General features: G+C 51.4%; 3 protein-coding genes across 9 annotated transcripts in view; 1 reads left to right on the forward strand and 2 right to left on the reverse strand.

Annotated features, from left to right (window-relative positions):
• Positions 1–2,031: 2,031 nt before the first annotated feature.
• Positions 2,032–6,115, reverse strand: LOC119100829 (zinc finger protein 888). 5 transcript variants are annotated; one of them, XM_037223981.1, is made up of 4 exons: positions 5,945–6,115; positions 5,636–5,733; positions 4,956–5,088; positions 2,032–4,684 (listed from the first exon to the last, which is right to left on the reverse strand). In XM_037223981.1, exon 4 carries the CDS (start codon positions 4,676–4,678, stop codon positions 3,083–3,085), a length of 1,596 nt encoding a protein of 531 aa, XP_037079876.1. In that variant the 5' UTR covers positions 4,679–4,684; positions 4,956–5,088; positions 5,636–5,733; positions 5,945–6,115; the 3' UTR covers positions 2,032–3,082. The 5 variants fall into 5 exon arrangements, with proteins under 5 accessions (XP_037079876.1, XP_037079878.1, XP_037079875.1 ...); XM_037223983.1 differs by lacking the exon at positions 4,956–5,088 and having other exon boundaries at positions 5,636–5,659; XM_037223980.1 differs by lacking the exon at positions 4,956–5,088.
• Positions 6,116–7,063: 948 nt separating this feature from the next.
• LOC119100830 (ras-related protein Rab-14) lies at positions 7,064–15,061 on the reverse strand. 3 transcript variants are annotated; one of them, XM_037223986.1, is made up of 6 exons: positions 15,012–15,061; positions 11,157–11,289; positions 10,702–10,828; positions 9,184–9,301; positions 8,746–8,864; positions 7,064–8,408 (listed from the first exon to the last, which is right to left on the reverse strand). In XM_037223986.1, the coding sequence occupies exons 2-6, from the start codon at positions 11,260–11,262 to the stop codon at positions 8,231–8,233; spliced, it is 648 nt and encodes a 215-aa protein (XP_037079881.1). In that variant the 5' UTR covers positions 11,263–11,289; positions 15,012–15,061; the 3' UTR covers positions 7,064–8,230. The 3 variants fall into 3 exon arrangements, with proteins under 3 accessions (XP_037079881.1, XP_037079880.1, XP_037079882.1); XM_037223985.1 differs by having other exon boundaries at positions 14,974–15,040; XM_037223987.1 differs by lacking the exon at positions 15,012–15,061 and adding an exon at positions 14,926–14,945.
• Positions 15,062–15,361: 300 nt separating this feature from the next.
• The window catches only part of LOC119100114 (roquin-1-like), a 47,166-nt gene continuing 41,028 nt past the window's right edge, over positions 15,362–21,499 (forward strand). Inside the window, 4 exon segments of the mRNA XM_037223226.1 lie at positions 15,362–15,476; positions 18,215–18,433; positions 20,833–20,889; positions 20,997–21,087. Coding sequence (XP_037079121.1) covers positions 18,275–18,433; positions 20,833–20,889; positions 20,997–21,087 — 307 coding nt within the window. The 5' untranslated portion in view covers positions 15,362–15,476; positions 18,215–18,274.

The raw sequence follows: 21,499 nt of genomic DNA on the forward strand, positions 1-21,499 counted from the left end.
CGAGCCGCCGCTCATGGGCGACAGCTGCCTCGCAGTCACGGGTGTTTGGTGAGACGGTGGTGGATATAACCAATCCTGGTCGTTACGGGGATCAGTCATCCCCTCTCGCTGCCTTACTTCGATCACCCAGCGTGATACCCAGATGCGTCAGTCAGCCTCCCTGGCTGCCTGGCAGCAGCCGCTGGGCCGGGCGAGTCGCCTCCTCCTGCAGAGAGTTACAGATCGTGTGTTCATCTCCGGACCGACCAATACAGACCAACAGACGACAATGGAAGTCACGATATCAGCGACACGCCGAGTGTGGCTCGGTGGTGTAGCCAGAATTTCGCCCAGAAGGGGGCCAAAGTGGGGCTCACGGTGTCCCTTTAGCCACAGAGACCCACGTCGTCGGTACAGCTGTCCTGTTTTGTTTGATTCAGGGAAGCATTTTAGATTCGGTACCCGATCTAGATGCTTCGAAGTCAGTGTTTAATGTTCCAGAGGCCCCAGGTCACCTAAGGCTATCAAAACTATCCAAGTCTTCAATCTCACGTGTCCCGTCCTTTCCAGGGGAGGGGGGCTTTGATCTCCTCCCCCCCCCCCCTTTGACTACGCCACTGATGTGACAAATTTTCCAGAGCACCCAGACCTGGCGGCGGCATCTCACTGGCCTCTGATGCCTCGGACAAACGCGAGGGCTGCCGGCGGCCGGCTCCGTTCTGTCAACAGTTGTAAGAACGGACAAGTGAGCGTTCTTTTTGCCACATTATTCGTCCTTACCGACCGGATGAGTCCAGCTGCCCGCGACAAAGGGCAGGCATCGTGATCATTCGAGGTCGGTCGCGTGGTCTTTTCTATCAGAAGCTGACCTTGTTAGCCGACTAAGCTGACTCCCATCACGGATGTTATTGCCTCCTTTGTCTGCACATCGGAGGGGCAAAACATAGGCTTCGGTTGCAACGTGTTGTTGCGACCGAACCAATGCAGCCATTCCCAGGACCACTCCAACCTAACGTGGCCATCCCGAGCACCATTCCGAGCCAATGTAGCTCTTCCGAGCACCATTCCGAGCCAATGTAGCCTTTCCGAGCACCACTCCGAGCCAATGTAGCTCTTCCGAGCACCACTCCGAGCCAATGTAGCCCTTCCGACCACCACTCCAAACCAATGTACCCCTTTCGAGCACCACTCCAAGCCAATGGAGTCCTTCCGAACACCACTCCAAGCCAGTGTAGCCACTCCGGGCACCACTCCGAGCCCTGTCAGACGTTTGGGGAACACACCGGATAGCCCGGTGCGCGAACCGGAGTTTTTCATCGCGTCGCCTCTCGCTCACCCGCAGCGGTTATAATAACCATTTGTATGACTAAATGTGTAGGCATATATATATATATATATATATATATATATATATATATATATACGGCGTTTATTATATCCGATGACTTCATCTGGTTTCGACAGCCAGAGCCTTTCTTTCACATAAACAGCTGCTTGTGGAGTCATGCTCAGAGGGCCAAACTTGAAAGATTCCTGTCTTCCCAAAAGTTTCTGGCGGTAATTTACCCTCCAATGAGCAGCTTATTACCTTTTCGGCAAAAAACAGCTCAGATGGCGCTAGCGTCGCGTTCTGCCTCCGGCCCGGGAGTTTTGCGCTGAAACACATTCAAAGGCACCACTGTGCCATGCTCGCCTCCAGAATGGCCTGCGCATGATCTGAACCGCGGAATTGTGGCAGCGAACAACAAAACTGCAAATAGATACAGAACAGATAGGTACTAACAGCAAGCAAATACCTTGGAAAGACTACAGCGCATCCTTCAAACATCTGTGCTACGTGTTGCTGAAGCCAACGTGACGGTCGGCCATGACTCCAAATATCATACCATAGCACCCAACATAACCATAACTACGTCACCGCTGACCGTTCAGGTCACGTATCCTTCGGTCAGCTGGTGGCCCGGGTCGACTGATGACTTCGTTCGCAAGGACACGCAGAGCATGCTGCAAAGACGGCCCACAAAGCCGCCCAAACAAGAAATAAGTCAAATGTAACCAAACGCGATGCATTTGAACAAAAGCAAAGGCGAGCACACATGAAAGACGACACTCGGTAGGTTGGCACACCAGCGTCATGCACCTGAGGACTAGACTGTTAGAAAAAAAAACCGTTTGAATATCTCTACCTCCATTCAGATTTTGACCGCACAACATCAACCCTTATGGTTACATTCAAAGTAATTGACAGCACTTCTACCACAACAAGGATCATTTAGCTCAATCGTACCGGCTGCATTCACCACAACAACTCTACCTAGTGACATTGAAATGGTTTGTACAGACTACCACCATCCATCAACTACCCAGACCCATGGGACACAAAAGAAGAGTCCGAACGAAGCAAGCCAGCTGAGAAAAATGCATTAGCGCACCTCCATGGCATCACCTACATTCTCAACTTCAAACGAACCGCACGTAAAAGCGTCCGACGAACCCTGTTACAACATAAAATGGCCATCTACTATACTCTAGTATCCGAAACGACCAGCGGCTCTGACAACACTGAAGCGCCGTCCAGCAGCTACCACTGCGACAATCCTCACCCACTACTGCGCAGCTCGGCATTGCCACCTGAGCGGGGATTGATGACAGGTCACCGCGCAAAGCACCGCGGTGCTGCTGCTCGTCGCTTACCGCCGAACGAACAACATCCGCGCGCAGGCGACCTCGCGCCAGCAGCCGGAAGTAAACTGTCCGGGACAGGGAACGGACAGGACAAGGGATAGAGCACCCACTGACAGCAGTGTCCGCGGCAGGACCAGCGGGCGCCGATAGCGCGCCCTGGGCGTGTTCTGGAAGCGCGACACGGCCCCGAAACATGTCCGATGGGTCGCTGCATCACGGATGTTAGACGCCGAACACCCGAGACGCCGCAGCGGGCACGATGGCGTCACGAAGCGGTGCCTTCATCCACGGGCTAGCGGCGCCGCACGTGACTCCCTGACGGCCGCAGGGGCCCGAGCGGGCCGACAACTGTGCGGCCCACTTCGTCCGCCTGCCCACCGCCCGGCGCCTGCCGCTGACCGAGCTGGCGCGGCGGCGGCTACTCCGAGGCTTCGTCGGACTCCGCCAGCGGCTTGCCGTCGGTGACGTAAGACATGTGCATGCTGCCGCGGTGCCGGGCGAACGGCCGCGCCGCCTTGAACACCTGGCCGCAGTCGGGACAGTGGAACGGGCCGTCGGCGCGGTGGCGCGCGCCGTAGTGCGTCACCAGCTTGGCGGCGCGGCGGAACTCCGTGTTGCACTGCAGACACCAGATGGACGGCACGCGCGTGTGGAAGCGCTGTGTGTGCTTCTCGGCCGAGGCGGCCGAGACGAAGCGCTTGGCGCAGTGCGAGCAGGAGAACCGCTTGCCGCGCTCGTGACTCTGTGCGTGGCGCTGCAGGTACCGCACCGTGCGGAAGCGCTTTCCACACTCGCATTTAAAGGCGCGCTCTTTGTTATGCGTCTCCATGTGCTTGACCAGGTAGGCGGGGAACTTGAAGCCCTTTCCGCAAATGGTACACTTGTGATCGGGCGTTTTGGTGTGCGTGCCCACGTGAGTGCTCATGTTGCTCCTGGTCTTGAAGGTGGCCGGGCACAGTGGGCACGTGACCAGTCGCTCCTCCGTGTGGATGGCTCGGTGCACCCGCAGCGCCGCATTGTTGAAGAACTTGCGGTCGCAGATGTCACAGCTGACGTTCTTCTCGCCCACGTGTGTCATGCGCACGTGCATGCGCACCTGACTGGGCTTGACGAACGTCTTGTCGCAGTGCGGACACTTGGCGGCCTTCTCCTTGGTGTGCACCATTTTGAGGTGATGGCGCAGACTGGAGCCGTCGCAGGCAGCGTAGCCGCAGCCCTCCCAGCGGCAGACGTACGGCCGCTCACCCCGGTGCATGCGCTCGTGCACGCACAGCGACCACTGCGAGCGGAACGTCTTACCGCACTCGTCGCAGCGCTCCGGCTTCTCGCCCGTGTGCGTCATGTGGTGCAGCCGCATCTGGCTAGGGTACTTGAAGCCCTTGCGGCAGACGGGGCAGCGGTGCGGCCGCTCCAGTCGGTGCACCGCGTACACGTGGCGCCTCAGATAGCTGGCCAGCGTGAACGTCTTGTCGCACTGCTGGCAGCGGTGCGTCTTCTCAGCCGAGTGCAGGCGCACGTGACGTCGGAAGTCGCTGACGGCGCCGCGCAGCACCTTGGCGCAGACGGGGCAGCGGCGGCCCAGCTGGCGCTCGTGCTCCTCCATGTGCCGGTCGTAGGCTTCCGAGGAGGGCAGGCTCTTCTGGCATGCGGCGCACCGCCACGGCGTCGGCCCCGTCCGCCGGCTGGAACGCACCGGCCGACCAGACGGCGCCACTCGCCGGTCCGGGTCCGGGTCCGGCCGGGCCGGATCGTCCGGATCTGGCGGGTCCGGATCGTCCGAGTCCTGTGAGGCCGGACCGTCCGTGTCTACCGCGTCCACCGCGGACGAGTTACCCTGATCAGCTGGGTTTGCCGTGGTTAGACCAGCCAGATTGGCAGGAACCAGCGCCATGGGATAGTCCGTTTCGGCGGAGACTATAGTTATCAGATCATCTGGCGTGACGTCATCATCCGGCGGCTCCTCCTTAATTGTGCCATCCAGCGTGGCCTCCTTGATGACCCTTAGCCGTGTCATGGCTCACTGGAAATGAGATGCAATTCAGCACGAGGACCTATGACATCAGCAAAGGGAAAAACCTTTACATTTAAAATAACACTATATCCTATACCAGCTATGGCCATGGTGGTACCAGTTTATTTCAGTGATGACATTTAACAGTCCTAAACTGCAGTGTGTAATCATACATACACAGTTCATTTCTGGGATGAATTTAAATCAGGCTGCAATATCAGTAGGCCTAGCAATTACAGGATCAGTTTCAGTTAAGTGCAGTATTGATGTACAAACTCACTGAAAGGTGCAGATGGGTGGGTCTAGTGCTGATATGCTAGCAAAAATGCAGTGTCTGTCATAGGCACACACAAAATTAATTTTTGATTTACTTGCTCAGAAACAACCCTGCATCATGCTCTTGAACAACAAACCTGCAACCATATTGCCTGCATGACCTGCACGCATGCAATGCTTGGTTTCTATATAGTTTTAGCTATCAAACTCTCCTTTGCAAGACAATATCAAACAATAGCATTATCTTAAATAGAGTACCATCCAGAGAAGTGCTCTTGCTTACACCACTTGTCCCACATAGCCTCAGCCCAGACTGCAAAATATACATATTATGCAACATGTCACATGTGGCAGTAACATAACTGCAATATTTCCAGGACATGCACTGTAGCCCACATCTAGGTGCTACATCTCGAGACAATTTCTGACAAAAATGGAAAATTGAGCAGTTCGCCCAGCTTGAGCACAGCACACATAAGCATGAGGCTCAGAGCATCAATGTCCCCATACACATCCTGCAAAGCAGCCAATTTTTGCAGACTGGGTCTGACAGAGCTTGAGATTGCATTTCAAGTTTGTAAGCTGGGTTAGGAACTCCTTCAGCCCCTGCCATGAAGTCAGAGTGGATGACAGATTTTGTTGCATGCTGTCAAAAAAATTATGCTGCATCTAACACTCACTTACACTTTTATCACTGGGCATTGCTGGCTGAAAGATTAACATCACCATTTAATGCCTCTATTCTCATGAAGTTGTTGTCTATCTCCTCTAGTGGTGATGCACTGAAAAATCAAGAGCCTGATTTAGCAAACAAAGTGCACCAGTTAACACAGACACAGGCATCCAGCACCTTGCCTGGAAGTTGATGTAATCGCTGGTTTTTTATGCTGTTTTTTCCAACCCCTTCCATTCTCAAAAGGCCACTTTAAAATAAGAAACTAATATGATGATTTTTATGAAAAAGGGCATGCAGAGTACAAATTCTACAATTACCTGACGTTCTTATTCCTCTGCACATAGACGCGTTACAGATAGAAGCGCGCACGCCGTTCGAACTGGTTGTCTCAGCTAACCAGCCTCTGCCTCCTAATATAGACCTCTGATAACATCTCAAGGTTGGCCTAATTCAAAACTCGACATTTCCATCCACACTTTTACAGCCACCCTCACCGCACCACTCCACTCCCCCCCCCCCCCCCCCCCCCCCCCCCCCCAGCCCTCGAGGCCCTAGAACCACGGCCTTAACCAGCATGCCGCGGCCAAGGCCCTAGAGCATCACGGCGTCCGCAGATCCGCAACCGCCATCTATTGCACATTTTTGGAACCCTTCCTGCACGACCTGTGAAAACGTGCTTACTGACTACAATCTCACAATTCTGCGTCTGTGGCTTTGGGAAGGAATGCAGCTCGCCCACCTCTTTGAAAGTTTCAGAAAGTTCGTACATAGTGCTCATGCAGTGAGATGCGTGATATTGATCATTCGATACCCACCACCACAAAAAGGTGTCTTAACATGATTGCTCGAGAGGCACCTGCGAAGAGGAACCCCAGGCTCCTGCCATGGGTCACATACACATGAGATTTGAACGGCATGCGACAGCCAAGAAAAATTGATGAAGCGAAACAACAAAATACTCCACACACTTTGCGATGGCCATTCATTTTGTTTAGCTGTCTACCGTCCTAGTCCTTTCTGCAATGTGCAAAGCGAGTAGTTCGTGAACGTCAGTTAGAATAAAACTTCTCGCTCCTCGAGTATTTCACATGTCAACACCTTTTTGGCCAAACCGGCGTGACAGACCACCTAGGATCACGACTGAGCATTACTCGTTCCTGGATAGGGACGCAGATCGGAGCTGCCCTCCAACGTACTCTCATTCACAAGCTCCACGATTTTGAAACTGGTTTATTTACCATATGACCCCATTAAAACATTGTCAACAGTCAGTCGGCGCGGGCGCACGCTGGCGGAGCGCGCCGGCGGCCGCGGCGCGCCCTCTTGTCAGTCAGTCAGCGCCATGCGCCGGCCGGGCGCGCGCCGCCATGGCGGGACACAGTATCGCGGCAGACGGCGAGAGGAATGTGAGCGGCCTGAACATCGCGAGGGTCGCGGCCAATGACGGACGACAACAAGGTACCGGCGGCCGGAGGACCAGCGGCGCGCCAGCCGGAGTCCGCCAGCCGGCAGACGGCCGACACGGCACACGGAGCGAGGGCACAGTGGGGCGGCACAGGGGCAAACGAAGCAGTCGTTACCACGCCAACAATCAACCTACATCCGCACACCGCCGGCTACGGCTCGCACTAACATATCCAAAGCGGTATAATCTATTGGAATAACGTAAAATAGATGCGTGTTTAGGCGCGCACGGTTACTATGCCTTTCTGGATGAGGTCCATTCTCAAGGACACGCACAGCTACATCACATTTTAGGGTGCGCACGAAAAAGCGCGCGCGGCACCGGCGCCCCGCTTTGTTCACAACTCCACCCGATCCTTCCGCCCCCAACAGAGGACCCACGGCGGGCGACGGAGGGCGGGTCGGAGCCGTCTGCACGGAGCACGCATGCGCGCGGGTCCGTGTATGATTTGGTGTACACGCGCGTGTATATCACTTGACGTGTAGCTCGAGGGGGTGCTGAGAGGTCGACCACACCAGCCGGGCACCTTGCAAACCGTGCTCGCGGCTCGTGCATCCCCAACCGGCACACTAAAGCACTGCACGCGGACATCCGAGGCCGAGGTCGTGCGCCCCGCCCGGCGAGGTCGAGACGTAGCCGGAGCGCGGCCGGCCCGGCTGGAGACGCGCACCACGCGTCGAGCCAGCCCCGGAGCGACGCGACCCACCGACACCGTCCGCGGCCCATCCCCGAGCGGCGAGGCCGTGGTCAAATGCCTGATGTGGACTGCCGCGAGTCGCCGGGGCTCGGCCCGGGGCCGCATCCCCGGACAGCGCAGCGCAGATCCGGCTCTGGGGCCTCCCCGCACCGCCTCAGAGGGTGAGACTCGCGAGCGCCCGGTCCGGCAGGGTCGCTGGGCCGGCGCCAGGGCCGCATCCCCGGACAGCGCAGCGCAGATCCGGCTCTGGGGCCTCCCCGCACCGCCCCAGAGAGTGAGACTCGCGAACGCCCGGTCCAGCAGGGTCGCTGGGCCGGCGCCAGGGCGGCCCCAGCCACACCACTCACGGGCCGTCCCTGGGGGTCAGCAGCCGTCCGGAGCGGGTCCGGACGCCGGCGGCCCGCTCCCGGGGGTGCGCGCCGCTCAGGACCGCCCGCCTAGCTAGCACGTGCAGTTCTCCTTGGCGGTGGAGGCCTGCGCCGTCAGTGTGGTGCGCCCCTGCTGCGACGGCTTGTGCTGCACGCCCGACTCGGCCGCGTTGAGGTCCAGGCTGCCGTCCTGGATGTTCTGGTAGATTTTCTTGGCCGTCTCCAGGAACGCCTCCTCCACGTTGTTTCCACTGCGGCGGGGATCGGAGGCTCAGCTAAGAGGGCGGCGACGGGCAATGGCGGGCACCACACACAGTCGGCGGCAAACGCGCTAAACCGCTGAGCGTAAGACCTCGGAATCAACACAAGAACCTCTAGAACCATAAACCGAACCGGTACAATTTGCGACACTTGCCCGGATACATACATGACACCAAGCAGGTGCGATTTACGTAACCCACACAGCAACAGGTTCCAAACACTACAATCGACGTCAGCGGTTGGCTTTCGCCAACACGGTTATCCCAGCCAGCTTGGGAGAGGCGCATAAAGCGCGTCGCGTGCGGTCCGCAGGTGGCCACGTCTCACGTTTTGGCACTGGCCTCGACGAACATGAGACCGTTCTCGTCGGCGAACTGCTTGGCCTCGTCGTAGGTCACGTCTCGCTGCGCCTCCAGGTCACACTTGTTGCCAATCAGGAATATCACCTGCCGAGCGGTGCGCCAGGTCAGGAAAGCCCGCGACCAAGACGCGGTCACACGTGCCATTAATGTTTTCAATGTTTGTTTTTGACATTAGCAAAGAACATGACCAAAACGTCGCTCTGGTAAACAATGTACGCCGCACGTCCACACACAAACTGACAACGCAACTGCACAAACAGCGCGGCACGCACCACATGACCACATGAGGTGATCAACTGCACTGGACACGATCCCCTGAGACGGCCGCAGCCACCGCAGAGGCGCGTCCGGCCCGGCCGGCCGGGCCCTCCCCCGCCCCACCCGGCGCGCGGCCGTCACCCACCGTGTTGGGGTTGGTCAGGTTGCGCGCGTCCGTCAGCCAGCTGCTCAGGTGGTTGTAGGTGGAGCGCCGCGTGATGTCGTACACCATGAGCGCGCCGGCCGCGCCGCGGTAGTACGACCTGGCGGCGCCGGCGGCGGTCAGCGCGCACACAACACCAGCACCCAGACGACAGGCGGCGACGGTGGCCGGACTGGTAGCGCCGCAGCGCTCCACAAGCGCACGTGGTCGCCTGATCGATAAACCAGCCGCCGGCGGCAAGGACGGCTTCAAGGCCGTAACACGCCGCTCAGATGAAAACCGATCTCCTGAAAGCGTGGCCCGGAGGGATCAGTCCAGTCACGCCACTAACGGCCGTGTGCGAGCGGGACCATCTGGCGACAGCGTATGGCCTGACCGCCGGCCGGGCGGTGTGGGCGGCGGGTCTGACCGTCGGCACGGCAGTCTGGGCGGCGGGCCTGACCGCCGGCCGGGCGGTGTGGGCGGCGGGGGCGGCGCGGTCAACCGGGGACCGCGTCTCTGAGTACGACCACGGCAGACAGCCTCTGCGCAGGACTGGGAACGGGCCTGCCGGGAACCTCGCATGGGGCAAACTCAGGATACACTGTGTACTAGCCCGGCCGGCCGGGGGCGGTGCCTGTCTCTCCGCCAGCGGTGACGGCACACTGGCCCGGCCACGTCAGGTCACAAGGCTGGCGGGGCACACAAAACTGGCCTGGCGACACCAGAATGACCCGGCCACGTCAGGTCACAAGGCTGGCGGGGCGACGCCGGACTGGCCTGGTGACACCGAACTGACCCGGCCACGTCAGGCCACAAGGCTGGCGGGGCGACGCCGGACTGGCCTGGCGACACCGAACTGACCCAGCCATATCAGGTTACAAAGCTGGCGGGGCACACAAAACTGGCCTGGCGACACCAGACTGACCTGGTGACACCGCCCATCACGACGTGACGCCTATGCCAGCGCGACGTGACTAAAATGGTGTCGGAAGACTGGCCAGGCTGCTCGACTGACTAACCAGACTCGGATGCATTGGAAGTAGCAGCCGGACGACCAGTTAACGTTAAAACAGTTCCTTCTTTTTATTTCTTTTGGTGTCTCCTGTACCGACGTGCTATGCCATAAATAGAACGTACTTTTGCAAGAGTCCGTGATGGAAATGATGAGTGCTTTCTGGTAGATCTCTTTATCTGTTGCACTACTGCAAATATACGATGAACATATCATGCCAAAGAAAGAGCTAAAGGCCAGTCTTTCTGTGCCAAGTTGTGTATTACTTGTTACAGCAATGCACATGGCAGCAATCCCATTGTAAAATTATCACATACATTGCAGTTATTTATTTCCGTCACACCCGACCCACCCTTCGACACTTAGCCTGCCCCAGAAACACCTGGACGGACCCGTTAACATAGGACCGGTCCCACCACATGGGACCACTCTGGTGACGCCCAACTGGTCACATGACGCCAGACTGACATCACGCCACCAGACGGACTCGGTGACCCCTGACCGACCTGGTGACGGCCCTGAAGCGCTCCTGGCCGGCCGTGTCCCAGATCTGCAGCTTGATCTTCTGGCCGCTGACCTCGATGATCCGGGTGCCGAACTCGACTCCGATCGTGTGCGGACAGTCGGCCATGACTGGGGGCGGGGCCTGATCTGTCTGACCTGGACACAGCCCGACCTCCACCGACACGGCAGCGCGGTCGTCTCCAGCTCAGCGACAGTGCGCGCTTACGACATTGTGCTGTCGTGCTGCCGTGGTACGACTCACGGAGTGCAATGGTTTACGATCATCAGACAGACAGCACGGACATGTAATGAGCATTGCTATAACTAGTGTTTGGCACACCACAAATCAGATGGTCCCACAGAGTGAGATGTTGATCTTGAAAAATGTTAAGACCAAAACACTCGCCACAGACATCCTGATTTTAAAGCATATGTCTGCATGTTTGCTAGTACATACATTTCTTTTCTGTAAACTGGTGGAGAAGACAGGACTTTCCGACGCCCATGTCTCCTATTATGATATACTTGAAGATGTAGGAATAGTTGTATGGACCTGCCGCCATGTTGAAAGAAGTGTTCAGATATCCAGACTGTAAAACAGGAACACATGTCATCATTCAGTAATGGCATTTGCTGGTTAAATTGAAATTACTGGTTTAGTGGCATACTGGTTAAATGCCATCATGGCATTCAACCAGTAGGCTTTGTTGTCATGCCAGAAATTACAGTAACACATTTCCATCATGTAATTCTGGATATCTTCTCAGTCAAGTCTCATTAGCAACAGATCAGAGCTTAGCATTAGCAACATTAGCATAATGTAACAAAAAAAAAAAACAGTCAAGCCACCAGTACCACATTCTGCAGCCAAGACTGTTTAAAATATCAACATCTTGTATCATATTACTTCTTTGTACATCTAAGCCTTTCCTTAGTGGTGCTTATCTATCAATCGTGATATCAACTTTGGAAGCCTCTGTTTGAAGCATGATACACATGTAGGCCCTAAAGTCTTTTATGAGACCCCTATACCCCATTTCTGTTTCCAAGGACCCTCTCTAGAACACTTGGGACTTTCACAATTCAAATATTATACTGACATTTCTCCTGTGGCTAAAAATATCCAGCCATTTTTAATGCTCAGCTATTTCTAATGCTCAGTTATGTGCGATGTTCAGCAGCATTCTAGTACCCCTTTCACAACGTAGTTTTGCATTACCTTATGGGCAATGCAAGGTGAATCAGGTTAGGTCCAGACATGATCAGGTGAGGGCTTGATAAGGTGAGACCTTGGAAGATTGAATGGGCCCTGCTTAGGGCTCATGAAAAAGCCCACTGGATACCAACATCACTCTGGGAATTCCTATATTCTTCAGTCTCTTTAATTCTCAAGTAAACCTTGGGTGAAACGATTCTACTCATCAGGTTTTTGCAACACAGGCCAAGATTGGCCCAAACTCACAGTTGTTGTACAAGTTCCCTGAAACTACCCAACTAACTTCCTCAATATCAAATAAAGCTCTGGTCCCACCTCTGACAATGCAAGCAGGCACTCAAAGCTGAGCTTTCAATCCAATCAGTTCTGATTATAATTCTAGTCTCTATTAAAGCATGAGTTACTTTAAAAAACAAACACTTAATCCTAAACCTTTTTTATGACAGGTTTCTGGGATCACAGCTCACACTAAGCAGTGCTTGCTGTGAGAGCCCGGACTCCTACCATGTGATCTCACAAATCCGCGCTCTGACGCTATCTGACCACACTGCGGCTGCAGGCCATGCCTGTCAAGGCCAAGACCAAATAGCGAGGAGCTAAGGCAGCTCGATCTCACGACGCAATGAGTGGGCGGACTGGAAGGCAGACACTAATCAACTAAGCCATCCAAGCCATTTAGGCAATGTAAAAGTTAGCAAATTTAAAGGGCTTTGAGTATGTTTTGTAATATCTTAAGATAAAAAACATGAGTAGAGAGTTTTCCCCATTAACAACAAATGATGTAAAAGATTTGTTTAAGAGGACCACTTCCCATGATCCTGAAACCATAAATGAATGCTGTGCAGGAACATGTAGACAGGTTCTGGATTGATGCTGACTCCTCATCTCCAACCACTATTTGAAGCACTGTATTTCTGAACCCAGGATCTTCAATGACTAAAAGTAGTTAGCAAGGTCAGGAGTGGTTTTGAACTGAGCTTTACCAAATATTTTATATTTTCATTTACAACACAGCTAGGTGACAAAAGCCCCCCCATAATAGGAGTGGTACAGAAAAGTTTTTTAACAGATAAAATATGCAAGCTCTCTGAAAGTTAAGGGTTCAGCCCCTCCTTGCCCCCCTCCCCACCATTTTCACACCCATGCACCATTAAACAAATCCTTTGAAGAGAAGGCAGCATGCCCAATGTGTAATTGAAGGTAAGTGACTGTTTCACCATCCATGCCAACTTCTACCCAAAATGCAGCAGTCACCAGCAGAAACCCCACCTACAAAACACCAGCAGGCTTTACTCTCAAGGCTGTCAGCCCATATAAGCTTTCCTTGGGCTTTGATAGCTGAAGCACACATCTCAGGCTATGCCAGTGGGAGTGTGTTATTGACATTAATTTTCAGCCACATACTTTACCCACTCATATTTTAAGTTAATTGACATTTTCAATGGTTTGTTTCATGTTAATCTAGGGTTTATGCCATGCATTACTTTTAATTCAATGCCACTATGCACATCACCAACATGCTGGGACAAAAACAGCATGCAGAAGACCTATGGAATTGATAATCTATGCTCTAAAATGCTGAAATCACTATTTTGTAAGCAGCAAGTGGAAAAATAGGGCTTCATGTAGAAAACAAAACCTTAACTGCATGCACATGCTTCGAGTTGCTGTCAGATATGCTGGCTTGGGTAAAATTTGTTTGATAGTTAGCTTTGAAATCTTGTTATTAACCATGTCCATGTCATGATGTACATGCAAGTGCAGCTGCTTCAATAAGTTAATATAACATAATAATGTAATAATATCACAAATAATAAGACACCATTCATATGGTACCTGTTCATCTTTTGAGCATGCCTTCCAGCTGGTGCTCAAACAGAATGCAAAATGGAAAATGGAAAATGAGTACACATCCATAGAACATACATTTTTATCATTTCAAGTGTAAATTTACATGTATTGATAGTTCATAGTCCATAGTTTAAAGAGCTTGGGAGGATAACAATATAAAATGCAATCTTAAAATTTAAAAACAGTCTGGGAAGAAAAATAGTAGAGCACATGCATTTTAAGAAGCAGATGTTGAGCCATATTTTCTGTATGCTGGTAACTGACACTTGTTTTACACTTCTAAAGACCCCCAACCAGACAAAACTGGCTGGGAGGCATGCCATAGTCACAACAGAAATGTAGGTACCTGGTGTGATAAAAAATCAAAAACCTTAGTAGCAAAAGGCCACTATGTGCATAAAATAAGTCTGAGGGGTGCACCCCAGGTCCCAGGGGACACACAGTCACAAAGTGCACCTACTGGCTACTGGGCTGTGTCATTGCAAAAACTTATCAGATAAACAATTGCAAGAGTTCCAACATATTCTTGGTTTTATTGGCAAATTGTGTACATCTTGTACTCCAGCAGATGCATTGGATGTAATTCATGATGCTCATGCACAGAATGAAAAAGCAAGCTACATTTAACATGTCTGGGTAGTAAGCCACATCCTGGCTATAGTCTTAGGCAATTCACCCACTTAATCCAATGCCAAGGGTTTCATGGATGGTCACCATCAATTCCTGCACACAGAGCCAATGCCATGAAGACTTAATAATCAAAATGATACTTGAGGCAAGAGCACCCAAGAAATATTTTTCTTAGCTTGGTAATATGGCACAACTTGGTCTGGCCATTGTTTGGTGCACACATACACACACATTATGTTCAGAACACTATGTCAGGCAAGTGTGAGAGCCAGAAGATAATTTGCCTGCATCTTGGCCTAAAAGCATCTGAGTTTACGATCTTGCCCACAGTGTCTCCCACTGTAAAATGCTTTCAGAACTCTTGACTTCCACCTTTTAGGCAGCTTACAGCCCACTGACGGACAAGGACGAACTACAACAAAGACTACTAAACACCCGTGCAAAAACAGCAAGGATAAGCAGACAGCATTGCTACTCCAGGTATGCTGCGTCCTCGCAAAATATATCCTGGTGAACACTAAAGCATTACATCTTTTTCGTCACTTGAATTCTTGATCCAGAGCAATTTTTCACTCACAATTCCAAATTATACGCCCCTATTCCAACCCGAACAACCTCAATTTATGTACAGCAGCGCCATCCAGACGCTTTTGTCGTAAATAAGCCCTTCGCTACGGAAGCGCTATTTATCAGGTAAACGTTGTCAGCTGATAACACTAGGCGAGCTTTCATGACAAATGTTCTGCATTTTTTCTTCATGTTACTCGAGTTGAATGTTGAGTCGTCACTTGTGAGGTCTTAGAATATACAAAGCTATTATAAAACGAACACATCTTGTGTTCTTTGACATATCTTGGGACTTAAGCATGTTAGCTGGCATGGAAAGGTGGAACGAATCGAGATGTGTCGTAAACGTCGCGTCGAATGGGCACCCCTCCCAACGAAACAACACGGCCAAATGCAACGCACAACGCACAATTGACTCCACGAACGTGGAACTTGGTTGCTGTGGTTGGGGGGTCAATGGTGTGGGTTAAACGGCATTAGGCCGACAGGTTCCGGCATGGTGGGATAAACCAGGTAGAAATGGTGTCTTTTTTCGTCATGAAATGGCTGAATTTTTGTTGTCACTTGATGTTAGATCTTTTTCCGTTGCATAGAAAAGTCCTGTAATATCGTTACAGTGAACTTAAAAACTGTGTCAACTTGCACGATATAATAGTTCAGTGGGAACTGCATTGAATATTCTGCTAGCAGAAGCACTCACAAGTTCTCTATTAATGTGTCAGGAAAGCCTCAGTTTGAATCTAGCCCTTAATGTCAAGTTTCAACCATCTGTATGTAAGGGTTGGCTGTTAATGATTACTGTGTTTCTTGTCATGCAGTAACATGGAGCCAATGCCATTTTCCAAAGGATGTGCTCAGTATGCTTGCTTTCTCTCCTGTCCTGCCATCCCTGGTCCATGTCATGCAGGCTGCTGTCCATGATGTGTGCACAAATCAAGCATGTGCATGCTTTCTCCAATTAGATAGTAACCAAAATAGTAATGCAGAAATACTTCTCAATCTTGCATCACAACTCTGTCAATTATGCACTTGATATTGATGTATGCAGTGCTATTTTGCTTTATATTACAAAAATTTGAAGCCCTCAAACTATCAGGTGCTATTATTTTCACAGTTAATGTGGTGTGCTGGGATGTCCTGTACCACATTAACTGCTCACACAGTTAATGTGGTGAAATGGTGGTGCTGATAGTAATAGTGTAATTGGCAAAAGGTAACAAGGGAAGCTGCACTGAGTTGATCATTAGTGTCTGTAGAGAACAGAATGCTTTTGATTGGATGAGATGTGATGATGAATGCTTTTTATGACATGGTATATGAATATTAATGTTTTCTATCAGATGGCATGTGTCAGGGCTTGGTTAACTGTTCTGGGCATTGCACCACTGTTCACACATCCTTGCATATACTGTGATAATTCCACAAATGATAAAAGTAATTTGAAGGTCAAGATCAAATTTGTCTCTGCTAGGAAGTACAATGATTGGTGTGTGCTCAGGGGTGCCAATAGTGTCATGGTTCAGCTGCATTTCTGTGAAATTGGAGGTACAGGTTTTAATTTCCTGTAGTCCACACCCTTCCTGCTGGGCTCAGAGGCAGACAATGTCATATAGCCTCAGCAGCCGAGTTTGTTGTGATACACCAATGGCAAAGGTGTGCTGAGGCCAGGTTAAATCTTGTAACATGTCTTTAAATGATGAATCCATGGGCCTGTTGGTGATCATGCTAACAATATTCTCTCATGAAGGTAAAATATTCTGTCAAAAAAGTATGTGATGTGGAAGTAGGGTTTTGCCTGCATGTGGCAGATATGTGAATCTTGGGTGTAAACTAACCTTCCAACTTCCCCAAAAAAGAGAGGTTTTAATTGATAATCTCTGACTGGCTGGCATATTAAAGATCTCAAAACTTGCAAAAGGTCTCTTTTACAAAAAGACAAACCCTATATAACTTTGTTATGTAAACTATTAAAGTGTGTATAGGTTATACTGGGAGAGTTTAGCTCATAATGCCTGTTTTGAAATAATAGTACTTGTAGCTCAAGCTCATGGTTGTTTGTTGTCTCATTTTTAGAACCACAGGTACACAAAAGCAAGGATGAAAGCACAAGCAGTTACAAAATATGGAATGAATAGCTCCATTCAACAATAGTCATTAATCTACACATGTATTTATAACATGTAGGCTTATGTTGAGAGGTATGCTTCATTTATTGGTGTATCAAAATGAACTTAAGCTCTTAGCATGTTACACCCCTGCATATATCAACCATGGGTTTGACTCCAACAAAAAGAAGTTTGGGGCCATTGGGGACAACCCATGCTCTGACATAGCCAACACATGTGCAAGCCACTACTAAATTAAAAGTATTTCCACATGCTGGTCAGTGTTTCAATATTTGGCCACTTGGCTTCCTGGGATGTCAAAACTGTTCATGCACCCCTGGCTTGTGATTCACTGCCTATTGATCCTTCTCTTGGTTAAGATGGGCCAATCAGCATCAACCCAGGTAGTGGACCACCAAGCATCTTTAACAAAATCAGCTGGGCATGTCATGTGTAAGGGATTACAGTTAAATGTTGTTTGAAATAAGCAGTCAATAATGGTTGCTTAAAAACTAGAATTCTGGATGTATGAATGTATATATCCCCCCTGCATACATAACTGCATGATTTTTATGCTGACACCTTTCAATATGCAGTTATTTAGATATTAACCATCCTGGGCCCATGTTTTAGAAAAAAGCACACATGGGCTCAGGAACTATGAGTATATGGATCCAATTTTGACTGATGAAGGAATTCAGTCACATTATGCTGATATTTTGCATCATGCACCAACATAATTGGCTCAAGCAAAAGCAAACATGTACATGTGATCTGGGCAAATGCTTTGAGAAGAGGTTTTCCTAGTTCTCAAGCTCTAAAAAGCACTCCAAATGTGGATCTGGTTGGAGTCCCTTGAGCACATTTGCAAGTAATCTTGATGGCCAGCAACACATGCACGAAATACATGCTGATGCCAACTGTGATGTTTTTAGCTGTCCTCATCTGGCTCATCACAGTTACATGGCATAAATCTTGTCTGTGACACTGTTAGAAACCACTTGTGACTCATGACTCACAAGAATATGCAGCATGGTAATATTCCTGGCACATGGCGCCTGTAGGCCTCTGCTCCGCTGGCCCAGCACCTGTCAGTGTCAGCAGGCCATGACGGGATCACTGACGGCGTTCGGCCCGTGCTGGCAGACGACAGCACTGCGGCGGGCCGACGCAGGGGCGGCGGCAGCGGCCGTGACGGGCGGCGCCATGCCGATCCAGGGTCCACAGTGGACCGAGTTCCTCACCTGCCCCATCTGCTTGTGGGGCTTTAACCGCGAGCGCGGCCCCGTCAGCCTCAGCTGCGGCCACACCATCTGCAAGGCATGCCTACAGGAGCTGCACAGGAAGCGCTGCCCATTCGACCAGGTCTGTCGGCGGCGCCGCCCCCTGGCGGCTGGTGGGTTTTCAGACCGTGGCGTGTCGGCGTACGGGCACGTCTGCCGTCTGTCGTCCACGGCTGATGGCAGTCTTAACATGCGTCTGGGTGGCAGGCTGGATACCCTTTGCTCGTGTGGGGGAGGGGGAGGTCATTTTGACCCCCGCCCCCTGAGATCTCGGGAACTAAGAAGGCTAGAGACACCAAATTGACAAGGTGTGTTGACCTGTATGTGAACTCATTTCGATCAAAGTTTGAGGTTCCTTAGTCATGACGTTGAGGTCAAATAGGTCAAACAAGATCAAACTCCAGGTTGGTCTCCAAAGTGTCCCCAGAACCTAGATAACCATTTCTAAGCAAATGTTCACATGCACACTTAAGGTTAGTGGCCCTGTTTAACCTCGTGAAGGTCATGTTGACCAGAATCATACAAGACTGTTTTGAGTTTTGCATTGGAATGATTGACAAAGATTATGCTAGGCAGTATGTTTCTAAAAACAAAATGTTGACCTGGGTCATTTTAGGTCAATGACCTAGTCTGACCTCTAAGAAGTCCATGGAAGATGTGAAATGCGGTTCCTGCGATCAATAAATTCGAAATGAGCACCAGAAACTGTTCCATACAGCAAAGCCCTAAAGTAATGAAACATGTTGGTTTTGACCTTGGTGTGACCCTCATACCTGACCTTAGGTCAAGTTAATTTGCTCATTCAATTGTTTTGTTGCCTAAGAAAGCATCTCAGAGATGTGTGGCTTCGTCTAACACTCTACTAACACTCTACACTAACATGTCTAACACTCTACTGAGATATTGGATCAGATTGAATGATTCCCTAGAAATTGCCTTTGCTGCAACCATGACCTGACTTCGACCTACCATAGGTCAGCGACCTCACAAGATACGTCTTAATTTTTGATGCCAGACGATCCTCTATTCAATTGTCTACAGCTATGAAAAATTTGGCGCTGCTGCGCCGCGCCGTTCGGAAACCATTGTGGAAAAACCTTCGGGGGGTCAGTTTGACCCCCCCCAAGTGCGTGTTAACCGAAGTCCTCGGTACTTGAAGTCTTCATTTAGTTGTCCACAGTGGCCTCTGGCTATCATTAGTGGTTCTCACACTGCTGAGGGTAAGGAATGACATAATGGCTGGTAGTCATCCCCCAGAGGGTAACATTTGGTTGTCATTAGGAGTTCTGACACTGCTGAGAGTAAGGAATGACATACGGGTATATAGTTATCCCAAGGGGGCGACAGTTGGCTGTCATGAGGGGTTCTCACACTGCTGAGAGTAGGGAATGACATAATGGTTCACAGTTGTCTCCAGAGAGGTCACAGTTGGCTGTCATTAGTTGTTCTCACACTGCTGAGGGTAAGAGATATTGGGGCACTCGTCGCCAGACTGTGACGATGTCGTGCGTCCCCGGATGGCGTCATGGTACCAACTGAGCTGGTGACTGGGACTTGAGAGCCAGACTTGGGTGTGCTCCGTTGGTCAGGTGGCACTCGATTGGTCCGTACCTCACGACGTCCGCCGGACCGGACCAGCTCCTCTCACGTGCCTACGCTCGCCAGAGTATGGAAGGTGGTAGTCGTGTCTGTTCTGAAGATCTTGTGGTCGTATTTCTGGGGTAGAGCGGTCTCTGTGGCCAGCTTGGTGATGTACGGGCGATGAGGTGATGCATGTTTTAGTCCGTTACCGGACTATGTGTGGTGTCCATTTCGGCGGTTGGGTGGTGTCTGCTTTTTTGTCAGTGACTTGAGTGGCCTTCTGTTTTGCCTGTGGCTTGAGACCTGGATGAAGTTGCTGTGAAGTGTCGTGCATCAGGTGTGATGTTTTAAAACTGCTCTTTTCAGCAACTTTGTTCTCTACTTGATTTCATGTTTTATGTAATGTTCAGTCATGTTAAGGTCATGTCTAGCCATGTTTTACGCTTGTTCTGCATGTATGATGTCTGTCGATGTATCACATAAAGCAGCCTGTGTGGTCACTTCATCAGTCATGTGGGTATGCAATATGCAAGCATGACCAGGTTCTGCTGTGTGTATCTGTGCCGGAGTTGGTGACGAGGTTCGCTATTTTCTATTGGTCGGTGACCTAGCAGCATGGTTTCGTAACCAAGTTCCAACATATATAAGCCAGTGATCAGAGAATGTCTACAGTGTTCGAGTTCTTGGACGAGTGTCTTGGTATCGTCGATATCTTGGACGGGCCTCACGTCACCGCTGGTGCCGCGTTGATGCGTTATGCATTGGTGTTCTCGCATTACCTTTCAGTCGGTGACTGAGGCGTTCTTGAATTGTTTCGTTGGGTGATCAGGTTCGACCTGGACCAGCTGCCGCCCAGCTGGGCGCTGCTGCAGCTGGTGACGACCAGATGACGTGTTTCAGTCGGTGATCGGGCTGGACCTGGACCAGCTGCCGCTCAACTGGGCGCTGCTGCAGCTGGTGACGACCAGATGACGTGTTTCAGTCGGTGATCGGGCTGGACCTGGACCAGCTGCCGCTCAACTGGGCGCTGCTGCAGCTGGCGACGGCCAGATGACGTGTTTCAGTCGGTGATCGGTGCTGGACCCTGGACCAGCTTGCCCACAGGCTGGGCGCTGCTGCAGCTGGTGACGGGCAGCCTGACTTGTTTCAGTCCGGGTGATAGGACGGGACCTGGACCAGCTGCCGCTCAACTGGGCGCTGCTGCAGTCCTGGTGACGGCGGGGCGATGTGCAGCGGCCGGCGGCGCCGCCGCTCAGCCTTGCGCCGCCCCACGGAGCACCCAGGCCTACCTCAGCGCCATTTGCCCATCGAGGAGCTGGCGCTGTTCCTGAAGCCGCTCCCAGTCCCGGTAAATCAGCCTCACCCAGCACGCCGCACCGTGCACGCGCTCTGGCGCAGGGCGCTGTCCGATGGGTGCTACTGAAGGAGCGAAATTCTTGCCGCTTTGTGTTGAATAGTTGTTGATTCAGGTGTGTTTCAGATCATTGGGCACTGGCGGTTTTAGATGTGGCCTGCGGTCGCGCCGTGCAGTTCTAACATTTGACAGCTGTCAGTCAGTGATGACTTG

Source organism: Pollicipes pollicipes, unplaced genomic scaffold, assembly GCF_011947565.3.
Source record: "Pollicipes pollicipes isolate AB1234 unplaced genomic scaffold, Ppol_2.1 Scaffold_4881;HRSCAF=5763_pilon_pilon_pilon, whole genome shotgun sequence".
Taxonomy (NCBI): domain Eukaryota; kingdom Metazoa; phylum Arthropoda; class Thecostraca; order Pollicipedomorpha; family Pollicipedidae; genus Pollicipes; species Pollicipes pollicipes.